This window comes from Acomys russatus, chromosome 26 (assembly GCF_903995435.1).
Source record: "Acomys russatus chromosome 26, mAcoRus1.1, whole genome shotgun sequence".
Taxonomy (NCBI): domain Eukaryota; kingdom Metazoa; phylum Chordata; class Mammalia; order Rodentia; family Muridae; genus Acomys; species Acomys russatus.
The window spans coordinates 50219781-50232554 of NC_067162.1; the positions used below are offsets into that span (position 1 = coordinate 50219781).

General features: G+C 50.5%; 1 protein-coding gene across 1 annotated transcript in view; it reads right to left on the bottom strand.

Moving 5' to 3' along the window:
- Pcnx2 (pecanex 2) overlaps positions 1–12774 on the bottom strand; it is a 145218-nt gene that overhangs the window by 21986 nt on the left and 110458 nt on the right. Inside the window, exons 24-25 of the mRNA XM_051169258.1 lie at positions 6009–6067; positions 2041–2256 (exon numbers count right to left, since the gene is read on the bottom strand). Of these exons, the coding sequence (XP_051025215.1) occupies positions 2041–2256; positions 6009–6067 (275 nt within the window). The remainder of the gene's footprint in view (positions 1–2040; positions 2257–6008; positions 6068–12774) is intronic.

Here is a 12774-nt window from a genome sequence, read left to right on the forward strand (position 1 = left end):
TGACGGGTGAGTTTAAGATTTATAGTGTGTGTGTGTGTGTGTGTGTGTGTGTGTGTGTGTGTGTGTGTGTGCAAATGCTCACAGAAGGCAGAAAAGGGCATCCGACCCCCTGGAGCTGGTGCTCAGAACTGAAATCAAGCTTTTGTGAAGAAAGCCAAGTGCTCTAGCCAATGAGCTGTTTCCCCAGCCCCTGCTGTGTGATTTTAGATGTTGAACTGGCTCAGAAGCCAGGGGCCCTCCCATGCTGGTCAGAAAGTCTTCATCTCTTCTCCTCTCATGTTAACATGGGCTGATTTCTGTAGCCTGACACTAAGTTGTCCTGTTAACATGGACTCCTCTTTCACGGAGCTGGGAGATGGGGGTGACAGAAGACTCTCTTCCTCATGACCTCAGGATGCTGGCTTTCCTCTGGGACAGATTTCTTTATTCCTAAGAAAGTGTAGCCCAGTGGTAGACACTGCCTGGTATGCATGCCGTTCTGAGTTTGATCCCCAATGTGAGAGATGGAGGGAGGGAGGGAGACAGGGAAAGAGGGGGGTTGGGAGAGGGAGAACCAGCTGTGGGCGTGCAAACAGTTCCATTCCCTCTGCTGCTTCCTCAGTGGATCTCCGGAGAGGGCGAGAGACTCTTCTGTCTGTCTGTTTTCTTTGATTGCCCCAGGCAGGGACAAAGCAGATTAAATTTGACCATAATAAAACCTGATCTTACAGAAAACGGGGAATTCAGAAAAAAAGCAGATGAGGAAAAAGGGGCCCAGAACACCAAGCCAGGAGAAAGCCAGGCCTCGGTGGGAATGTTGTGCTATATGCTGCAAAGAGAAACAAACCCAACAATCGTCCTTTCGGGTCGGCTAAGTTCTTACTCAGAACTTGAAGTCTGTTAAGCTGAAGGGTTTTTAAGCCTCTGTGTTTAAAACTATGATCTAACTAGGTCAAAGAAAACGTACTGTAAGGGGAGGTGTGGGACCCAGGCAAGTTAGCCTCCACTTTCCCTCAAGAAGCTACTGCACTGGCTTTACAGGCAAGTGACTTTCCCACTGCAGTTGACTGGAGGAAGACAAAGCAGTGAACCAGAGCCAACTCCCAGAAGCCACTGCTGCTGCTGCTGCTACTGTGTCATCATTTTCTTCTCCTTCTCCTTCTTCTTCCTCTTCCTCTTCCTCTTTATGTTTTTGGCTTTTTTATTTTTGTTTTTTTTTTTTTCTGAGACAAGGTTTTTCAGTGTAGCCCTGTCCTGGAGCTCACTCTGTAGACCAGGCTGGCCTCGAACCTAGAGACCTACCTGCCATTGCCTCTTGAGTACTTGGATTAAAGGTGTATACTACCACTGCCTGGCATGAAGCCCCTTCTATATTTTACCCTGTGAGGTTTCAGGAATCCAGTATGTTTGGTGACATTGGTCCCCAGAAAACCATGCCTCTCTGTCACCATAACACAGGGAAAAGTAGCCTAGTTATTTATTTTTTTCTACCAGACTCTGAGCTATCATTGGAAGTGACTCTATATCAATTATTTTTCTCCCTGCTGTGGTAAAATAACTTAACTAACAAGTTAAGAGAGGAAGAGCTTACTGCAGCTCTTGGTTTGGAAGGACACAGTCCTGCATGGGGTAGAAAGCACATCAACAGGAATGGTCCTTGACCATAGCGGTGAGAATGCGCTCATCTGGGTGGACCCGAGAGCAGAGGACAGAGCAGAAGGCAGCATTGTTCCTGCCCCCGAGTAGAGGTGCCCTTAATCCCCATGTAGTGGGACAGTCCCCAGGTCCTTCATCCGTGGTGGCTTCCTTTCTAAAAGATTTGTTTTATTTTTATTTGTGTGTATGTGTGTGTGAGCATACACATGAGAGGGTCAGGTCCCCACAGAGGCCCCTCCCACTCTGGGTCCCGGAACCGGGACTCTGGTCCTCTGCAAGAGCTGTTCATGCTCTTAGCACCTCAGCCACCTCCCCTATCCTCGATGGCGGCTTCTAAGCACTGCTCTGTGTGATTCTTAACCCAACCCAGAGACCCAACAGTGCTGCAAACAAGGGGACCCCTACCTCGGAACTCCAGTCCTCGAAGTTGAAAGGTGACAAGACCATTTCCGATTTCGATCAGATGGACGAAGGCATTGAGGTCATCTGAAGCCAAAATGAAGCAGTCGCCGGAACTGTAGTTGCCCCAGCGGCCAAGCACCAGGTCTCCACAGAGCGACTCCTGCAGGGTCCGGGTCAGGTGCTCATAGAAGATGGAGTTGAGGTTGTTGTCATTAGTCCCTGAGGACAGGCAGAAATGAGAAGCACACCGTCTTACGCTCTGAAACAGTGCACTGCCCTTCAGTGAGGCCAGAGTCTTCTGGACATAAAAGCACCTGTGTTCCTCCTGCTTTGGTGGAGTGCACTGAGACCTCCTGTCTTCCCTCCAGACCCCGTGGTAACCTTCAGGCAGACTCATTACTGTCGAAATGCACATTGCTTACACAGTCCCGTGTTAAGCTCACTACCCTGACCTTGTGGGCTGGCTGTGCCTCCTGTGCAAGCATGAGGACCCAATTTGCTCTACAGGACACATGTGTTTGAAAAGGCGACCCTGGTAACAAGCATGTGTAATCCAAGCACCAGGGAAACGGAGAGAGGTGACCCTGCCTGGGGCTTCCTCGCTGAGCCTGTTCCAAGGCAGGAAAAGACTCTGATCCCAAAAACAAGGTAGATAGCTCCTGAGGAGGAACACCTGCCTTCACACATATTCATGTACACATACATACACAGGCACTCAGGCGCACAGGCATGCACACAAACACACACACACACACACACACAAACACACATACACACACACACACACACATGTGTAGGAGTTTTGGTTTCCTTAAAAACTCAGTTCTGTTATGTAAACATGTTTTGTTTTAATCCCAGGTGTGGGATATGAGGCTGCTTTACTTCGCCCACAGCAGCAGATTAGCCTCGTGCAGGGTCTGAAAGGGCCTTGATCTCTGTCAGCTGCAGAGAGTTTAACTCTGAGGATTCCCCAGAGAGGGCAGGGGTACTGGGAGGAAGAAGGGGCGGATAAAGGGGGGCGGAGGGGAGGGTGCAGTCTTTCCTGTTCCTCCTGGTCGCTGCTGTTGCAGTTTGATGAGGAGAAGAACTCGGAGACACCCTGACTGTGAAGGCTGGACTCGCCCCAAGGAGCCCAGTGACCTTAGGCAGCAGGAACCTCTCTCCCCACTCATCTTCTTCCTCTCCCACCTGGTGTTGGAAGGGATTGGGTGGAGAAGGGAGGCAGAGGTGCAAGAAACCCCAATAGAATGAAATTTAAACTATCTCCAACACACACACACACACACACACACACACACACACACACACACACACACACGCTTGAACCCTGGGCCTGTACCTCACTTCTCTACCTATCCTCTACCTCAAATGCTCCTCAGTAGCTTCCTGTATACAGGAGGGCTTTGGGGCTGTGTCTGTGCACAGTCACGAGTAAAGCCACTGCAAAACAAAAGCAGCTTCACACTTCAGTGAGCACCGGGACCTGGGCCCGCCATGCCCACAGTGGCTGTCCACCTGTGTCTACCCAGCAGGGACAACGCTGGATTCTGTCAGTGGCTGCTCATTGGTTAACATTCCATACTCAGTTGGGTAGAGAGTCAGGGACAGGGGAGGCTGCCGAAAGGAGATGGAACCAGGATGCCCCACTTCCCGGGGAGGGGGCGGGATGCAGGGGGAGGCCTGGGCTACGTGTGGAGGGGTGGACTGAGGTGTGTGCTGCCTTTCCACACCAGGCTGTGACTGCAGCTCTCCCTCTGTGGGCTGCCTCAGGATGAGGGCCACAAGCTTTCAAAGGAAGACTGGGAGAGAGAGGCAGTCCTTCCTGTATGTGCTTAGTCAGTCAAAGAAGACCTGGAAAGGCCAGAAAGGAATGTGAGAACCTCAGTTCTAGGGCCAGGGAAGCCAGTCAGGCATGGAGTCTCCCCCGAGGGAAGACTGGGAGGTAAAACCCAGGCTTCTTGTGTGTTATCTACAAGAGAAACCAGCCATGAAGGCACCGTCTGACCTGAGTGCCTCACCCTGCACCCATAGGAAACAGAATGCAAGGCTGGCCTCAGCAAGGAGAAGGTGTCCCAGAGGGGACGAGGACTGGGCTGTTGCTAAAAGGCCCATGGGGGCAGCCATCAGATAGATACCGACCTCCTGACCCTGCGCCAGAGCCGGTGCGATAAGCTGTTATGACTGACAGATGGAACTGTGGACAAGGTGTCTGCACCTGCTCTTGTGTGCATGAGCCTGCTGGCCTGCACTTGGGGTCACTATCATGATGACAATGAACCTAAGAGCATCAGAGATGCTAATCAGAGCCTGTCTTCAGCTCCCTGCACATACAACGGAGAGACCCGAATGAGAGAATTAACCTTTTCTTATAGTGTACGCTGTTCTCTACTCAGACGCCATAACTAAAAGTAGAAATTTGGCTCAGGACATATTAGTGTACACTGACCATGTATCCACATAATTAGGGTGAAAATGAGCTGTTTATGGCTAGCTGGACGCAGGGTGTGTTTCTGAGGCTGTCCACATGCCTAATGCATGCCAGCAACAATCCCACCTCCTCTCCTTTCCCTACATACTGACACAAAGTCCCACAATTAACAAGCCTGATTTTCCGAGTGCTTCCACACTTTAGACTCTGGTTTTATGCTAACTGCGTCCATGCAGTCCCAGTGTAGATGCCCCAATAAAGGTCTTGCAGGTCCTGTGGATATTTGACTCTACAGATGGGAAAGCAGGGTGTCTTTGGCAGTTGTCTTACAGAGTTTGTGTCTGATGCTAGGGTGACACTGGGGCAGGGGAGGTGGCCAGCTGCAGCTTCATGTCAGTCCTGTGATCACAGGTCCCGTGGGGGGGGGGTGGGGAGCAAGTGATATCCTGGCATTGGACTGTGCTACAAAACAGGTTTGGAAGGTGGCTTGGAGGCCCTGCATGTGGTTTTTAATTCATGGCATTTTCAAGTTACATGGAGCTACCAGAGCGTCTTCATGGACACCGGCCATTGCTGTTAGTCCATGAGTGATCCACTAGCCTCTAGGTTGCCAGCAACCTCTGATGTCATCACTTGTGGCCGCCAGGTGTGTGCCAGACTATAGAGGATCTACCCGCCACTCCTCTCTCTCCTCTCTCTCTCTCTCTCTCTCTCTCTCTCTCTCTCGCCCCTCTCTCCCCGCAGATGCCCCTCCCCTTTCTTTCTCTCTTCTCTCTTCTGCAATAAGTCCCTCCACATTACATCTGTTGCATCTATTTATTTTTAATGATTACACCTCGTCTTCCCAGAGATGAGCAGAGTGAAGCTGACACAAATGTCCACCTTAAATAAAATTACAGTTTAAACTGATATTCTGGTAAGAGAAAGACAAAATCCTAACAATGAGATCAACTACAGAAAGAAACAAATTAGAATGAGATAAACTACAGAAGAAAAAATCAAAGAGTTTTCTATCAGGTGACCTCATAGCTTAATGCTGACCCAAGTTTCCGATGAGTTCTCGGTGCTCAGTCCTACAGTGGCTTGTTAATATGAAGGTCAACACAAAGCCATGTTTTTTCTTAGAAGACAGGCCCCCACTATGTACCTGAGCTGGTCTGAAGTTTCTGAGTCTCATGCACACATTTCCTGAATGCTGGGGTAACAGGCATGTGTGACCATTCCCAGCTCAAAGGATGTTTTCCTAAGAGACCAGTCCTAAGGTTTAAAGTCTGATGCCTACTATACAAAAACAATTTAAATGTCTTCCGGAGGGGGGGGGGTAGCTGGACACAGTCACTAACCAATTCCAAATAACAAAAGCATATTTCTACAGCAAACCAGAGGGAACTGATGAGCCTCTTGGCCCAGTTTTGCCCTTGGTCAGCACATTTACCAGGGTCTGCAGCCTCTGCCACGAGCCCGCACAAGTACTGAACACCTTTGGTGTCTATCTGCCTAACACAGACCCACAATGTTTAAGGAGGCCGTGACAGGCGCTTACCTGGGTCCCTCTCCATCTGCACGGCGAGTCTTGTGTTGGAATTATCCACACGCCGGGTACTAGAAGGGGTACAGAAAGGTCAAAGGTCACGTTATGTTCCTGCCCATCGGGAGCTAGTGTACAGAGCAGATGTGAGAAGGGAAAGCAGGGGAGAAGGACCAGTGCCACTGGCCAACCCTGCAGATGCTGCGGAGGGAGGGAGGGAGGGAGGGAGGGAGGGAGGGAGGGAGGGAGAGAGAGAGAGAGTTATTCTCAGCCTTAAGGAGAATGTCCTTGTCGCTGAAGCCATTTTGAATTTCCAAAGCAATGCTGCTCATTTTCAGAACTTAAAAAATTGATTACAATTATCATTTCTCTCTCTCTCTCTGTGTGTGTGTGTGTGTGTGTGTGTGTGTGTGTGTGTGTGTGTGTGTGCCATGACACTCACGTGGAGGTCAGGGGCAACCTGCAGGAGTTAGTGCTCCTTCCACCATTGGCTACTGGGGACCCACCCCAGTCATCAAGCGTGGCGGCAGGCACATCCCCTGAGAATCCCACTAGCCCCAGCTTCAGAGCTTGAAAACAGCATCCACACAAAGAATTTTTGCTTCCAATTGGTTCTAGAAAATGGCCGTGGGTGGTCACATCTTCACCACAGGTTTCTACAAGCTGGGGCATGCTTACTGATTTTTCTTTGCTTGAGCCACAAGAACAACTCTTACAAACTTAGGAAAGGACACATTTTCTGCAGCCCTGGCAACAGGGGTGTCACCAGAACAGAGCCCATCCTGACGTGCATCTTGGTTCACGGCTCTTATTTCTGGAACAACTAACTCTGGGCTTCACTCTGTGACCAATCAGCAAATATCTCCAAGTAAATTCTGCATAGAGCAGCGGGTCTCAACTTTCCTAACGCTGCGACCCTTTAATACAGTTCCTCATGTCGTGGTGACCAGCCCCCCCCCCCACCATAAGTTACTTTGTTGTTACTTCCTACTGTTACAAATCATAATGAAAACATCTGATATACAGGATATCTGCCGACCCACAGGTTGGGAACCACTGGCATCGATGCTCAACCCACCAGTATCTCTGAGACAACATCTGTCTTTCATGCCACAGGCCTCAAGACCCTTGGATGTCAGAGCTTGGGCAGCCTGTGTTTCATCAGCTGCCTTTGTGTTTCAGACACAGAGCACCAATCTCATCAGCCTTTAAATGGTAGAGGTCGCCAGTAAGATGCCATGAATTCGATGATGCTTATCTGCGATAATGTGGCTGTTTCACGTCTGTAAGTCCACTCTAAGAAAGCCTGGGGTTTTCTTTTTTTCAAGAACACATAAGCTTTATACGAATGGTTCCACTTTGGAAGGATTTCTTACTATGATACTTACCAGGAAGAGAGGCAGCTGTGCGTGAATGTGTGTATGTGCATGCCTGTGTGTGTGCGTGTGTGAGTGAACGCGCATGTGTGCGCGTACATGAGTGTGTGTATAAAATAATCTAGGTGTTGGTCCTCGAGCACCTCTCAAGAGTCTGCCGGCCTTTCCTTCCCATCCAACTGTGGGGATCACAGCTCACAGTGAGATCTGAACCCAGATCCTTACACCTCCAAGGCAAGTGATGCACCAGCCGAGTCATCTTCCAAAGGCTGTCCAGCTGCCCCTGACGCTGCACACATGACTTAGATGTAAACACAGTCACCGACACACTCAGTATAGTCTCACAAACAACACAGACCTCAGGGGTGAACCTGCCTCCTGGGGACTGGAGCTGATAACAAGAATACCGGGATGGGATTATATTTTGAATTAAAAATGTCTTGTCTTCAGGAAAAAAAAAAAAATCAAAAGCACCGTTTGCTTCCTTATCGGCCTCAGACATTTGCCAGCCATCTAGGTGGTGTCTGGTGTGAACTTGGTGGGACATTCCACAGAAGGGCCACAGAGGAGGGCTCTTTGGCTGCAACTCACAAGGCCATGGATCCCAGCCTGATGCTCTATCCTGCCTCAGTTTCCCTCCCAAACAGCCTCACCCCCAAAACAGCAGAGCCCAGGGCAACAGAAAGTCAAGCAAACAACAGAATCCTCCGTAATGGAGGTTGAAATCCCATGTCTGCATACTCGGTCCCTAAACGGAATTTTAATTTCACCTTAAGACCTAGGACAAATGGAATTTCCAGCTGCAGAATAAACAATTTTCAAAGTGGGACTGAGCCAAAGGAAAAGTCAATTATCCAGTTCCTTGGGGGACTCAGACACTTTCTAAAGCTCTGTCCACTTACAGTGTTCTTTTTACAAAAGGTGGCAGCCTCTTTGGAACACAGAACACTAAGTCCTCACGAGCAATAAGCTCAGCCAGGCCACCTGGAACCCCCAGGCTAGGGCACTCTCCAGGTCTCAGAAGGCCGGCTTCCGCGGCTCTGGGCAAGCTGAGCTCTCCTCCAGTGAAGTCCGCCTGGAAACTTGGTGCTCACAACTCAAAGGTGCTAATTAGCTCTGTAATTGGATTTCTGCCTCAACTGTCCCATCGCGTGACATCCGATCTGTTGCTTCCATCTTGACCTTCCCCACCGCAGAGACGCAGGCAAATCAGTTGTGTGTGCACACGTGGGTGAGCGGTTTCCATAAGTTCCCTGACAAAGTCACCATGTCCTGTGGACAATGCCAGCCTGGAGGTGTAGGTCAAGGGCTTTGACAGGCTTCTGATAGGTCTCTCCTGGGAGGCTGATGTGCTGGGGGGGGGTTGCTGCTTCTCATGTCACCACGGAGTGCAGAGAGCTGGCTTCCTCCCCTGGACTGTCCTGACTGCCCTCCCGCCTCCCAGTACATCTCCTAAGTCGCTCACCCACTCTGTTACATGGGTGTGGAAGCACAACATAAGTAGTTTTACAGTACTTTCTTTGCTGACACTTTTATGTTCCTTTTGCCAGTTCACACCGGCTGCTCCTGGGAGACAGCGCCTCATGCTTTAAGCTGCAGATGGCCCTGGTTGGAGGAAGATGGTGAGTGTTTGTGCCCATGGTTAGAAACTGATGGTCCTTCTATCCCCGCCAGGACCACTCGCTACTACTCTCAAAGTCCATATTTGGGGTTCAACTGCTCTGTCTTTCTAATCACTTTATTTATCGCCAGTATAGTTTTTAAAACTCCCTTCTGCATGCTTGGCTGGAATTTTTGTTTATTCAACTTTAATGGTTGCAGAGAGGAGGGTTTCCCCCATCTGCCTTACCCCTGGTTTTCCGTTTTATGAAAGAGCAAATGGACACATTAGAGAACCCTCTGGAACAAAATCCAAAGAGATGCACAGCTATCACTATGGTCTAAAAAGCCTAGCCGAGCAATTATGCCAGCATGGGACAGGCCAGCTTCCCCTGGGGACGTGGGCGGTGGTGGGGAGAGAAGTGGCTTTGAGGGCCCTGTACGGGTGCTTCGGGGAAAGTTTGTTTTGTTTTGTTTTGTTTTTGTTTGTTTGTTTTTACTTTTACTTTTATCAGTATTTGATTTTCAGTAAGAGACCTACAATTTGTAAATACTCCGTAAACCCATATATACACAGAGAACAAACCATTGTGATATGTTATAACTATCTAAAAAGACAATATTCTCCAACTCATTTATACAGAAAAAGATCTGAACTTTTTTTTTTTTTTAACTTTCAACAATATTAGAAGGAAGTTTTCTTCAATTTTGAGGCTTCAGCTACTAAAACAGGCCCTGTCAACTCCCAGCTCCAGGATCAGTGGGCCAAAGGTCAACACAAAGCTGGGATTTTCCTTCCTCTCAGCTGTGCCCCATCCTTTAGGCTTCCCACAGCAGTGGTTCCTCAACCTAGGTGGATGGTGGTGGGGGGGGGGAGTGGAACCAGGGCTGTTCTTGAAAACTGCAATATAGAAGCCCGCCTTAGGGTGTGCAGAACTGCCCCTCAAAGGAGGCTCCCTCGCATTTAAATTCTTCTTCCTAAACTATTTTACTTAAAATTTTATTGCATTTGTTCAGTTTGTGCATATGTGAAGGAAAACTCACAGGTCAGTGCTCTCATTCCGCCACACTCGCTAGTCCTGGGGTTCAAACTCAGGCCGGCAGCAAGCAAGTATCTTCACCCTCCCAGCCAACTCCCTGGGCCCCAAAAGGCCTTTTCTTAAAGTCTGCAAAGAACTTCCCTTTCCCAAAGCAAGCAGCAGTGATTTTCAAACACGGCCTGCTGCAACACTCGATGTGATCCTTGATCCACTCTGCCTGCCTTTGCCCTGTTGGACAACAGGCCCCGCCCCCTGATGCTCATGGCTGTGATGATTTACTCACAAAGCATGAAGGGAGGCTGGAGGGATGGTGCAGAGGTTAAGAGCGCACTTGCCGAAGGGCCGGGTTCAATTCCCAGCACCCATGTCAAGTGGCTCAAAACTGCCTGTAGACTCCACACTCCAGAGGATCCGTCTGGCCTCAGCAGGTGCTTGTGCTCACATGCAAGCGCTCACATGTACACACCCACACACAGATGCACACATACATACATGAACTAAACCATCAAAAGTCATGAAGGAGGATCTGTGAGAGCCATCAAGCTCAGAGAGAAAGCCATGCAGCAGACATTCTTGAGAGAGCATCAGGGCCTCTTGGGGTGCAGGGCTGTGTATGTGTGCGGGGGAACAAGCTGACAGAATATTTCCAAAGCAACAAGACAAAGAAAAAAAAAGAGTACGTTTTCTTATATCCACGTGAAAGCTAAGTCCACAGGTAAGAAGAGCCATCGGGCACACAGGAGCAGTCATGGTAGTCTGTGTGGTGCCTTAGACTACAAGCCCCAAGGCCTGGTCACCCAGTGCCCACCTGTCCCATCCCACAGCCCACCCTGCTGCTAGCGGAAAGAATGACAGTGTCCAGCAGCGTGGTGTGCAGGGTCACGTGGGTCTTGGCTCCTCCCCTGCCAGGGTCACTTTGATTAGTATTGATCAGAGTTCTAGGCCCTGGGGGGAGGGGGAGGGGGCCCTGATTGAGCAGGGACGTGGGACACATCTGATAAGCCTCTCGTCCTGTGTACAGTTACGTCACACACTGCTGAAGAGAGTCGGCGCAGCTTTAAAAGCTGTGTATCTCAGGGCTGGGGGCTTAGCTCAGTTGGTAAAGTGCTTGCCTTGAAAACACAAGGACCTGGGTTCATTCCCCGGAACGTACATTTCAAAAGTCCAGGCCTGGCGATGCACACGCAATCCCAGCACTGGACAGGCAGAGGCAAGTGCATCCCTGGGTTTGCTGGCCAGCCAGGCCAATGACAGTCCCTATTTCAAAGAACCAAGATGAATGTCTCTTTGTCCTTGGGCCACCACACACGCGTACACACCGCACAGGTATAATCGCTCCCTCCCTCCCCTCTGCTGCCTGTTTTATTCCTGGCCATTCTTTGCTTGGCATAGACCAGGCTCATCTCCAAAGCTGCAAGGCTGGGAAAGCTGTGGTCTGCCTCCCTGGGTGCCAGGCCTCAGAACAGACCTCCCCTGCAGCTGTCCCAGCCTTGTGCTTCCTTCAGCCATTCATCCATCACCTTGAGTCCCTCCCGAGGCATGGGAACCCGGTGCCCTTGAAGAGTCAGCAGCTCCAGCCAGCTGGAGAGCAGGTGTGCATGGCTGGCTCGGTGTGCCATCCCACGCACGGCCTGTTCACCACTCGGCACTTTTCAAGCACTTTTGCCACTTAGCAAAATGGAGCCGATTACAAGAAAACCCACACGCCATAGCCTGAAGGATGGCCAGCAGCCGAAGGAGAGACCCAGTGCGCTGCCTCTCCTCAAAGGCTGCTTTCTTCCAAAACAGACCTATACAATTGCTCGTTGCCCGGCCTCGGGTGTCTAGCCTGCTCCTGGGGGCTGTGTGAGGCTTCCTCATGGGTCAGTAGAATGGCAGGATTAGGGCGCGCTCACTGCTTTGCTCAATGAGACCCAGGCAAAAAGAGTGCACGGCCTACAGAGAGATGAGCAAACATTTCACCAGACCAGGGAAACAGTTTCCCTCAAGGCTACTGTGGTGAGACACTGGGTCGGACTGGAATTACTTACAAGACCATGAGTGGGGAATTACAGGGGCACGGGCCACTCAAAGGCAGCTACATCACCAAAACTCCCACCCCAGTGAGTGATGGCACAGGGCAGCTCCCCCGAGGAGCTTCTCCTCCTCAGCAGTTATTTACTCTTTCTCTGTAGCACCTTGGGAGAGGCCTCGGGGGTCCTGGATATTTTGTGGCCGTTCGGATACACGAGCCTGCAGTGGCCATTTCTCAGTCAGGCCACAGTGGCTCTCGTCTTGTGATAACCACAGCAGGAGGGCCGTCTCTAGTGGGGGCCTTCGCCCCACACACTGCCGAAGTGGCAGGAAGCTTTGTCAGCTTTGTTCAGTGCTGTGACAGAACACCTGGCCAAAGTACCTCGCAGAAGGAAGAGCTCATCTCAGCGGTGTGAGGGGAAGGAACTGTGGCTGGAGTGTGAGGCAGCTGATCACGTGGCGTCCACGGTGTGGGAGGAGAGAGAGGCATGCTGGCACTCTGCTCTCTCCAGCCCATCCTGTGACACTGCCCATGTTTACAGTGGATCTTCCCACTTGTGTCAGCCCAGAAGCTCCAACCCAGACATGCCCGGAAGTGTGTTTCCATGGTGATTCTAAATCCCAAGTTGACGAGGACGTGTAACCATCACATCCGGCCTATCAGGGACCCCACATGCCACGGTTCTGACACCCCCTCTGACTGGGACCTCTGGACTCTCATACTATACACTGCCCTGCTGACCATCGCCTCAT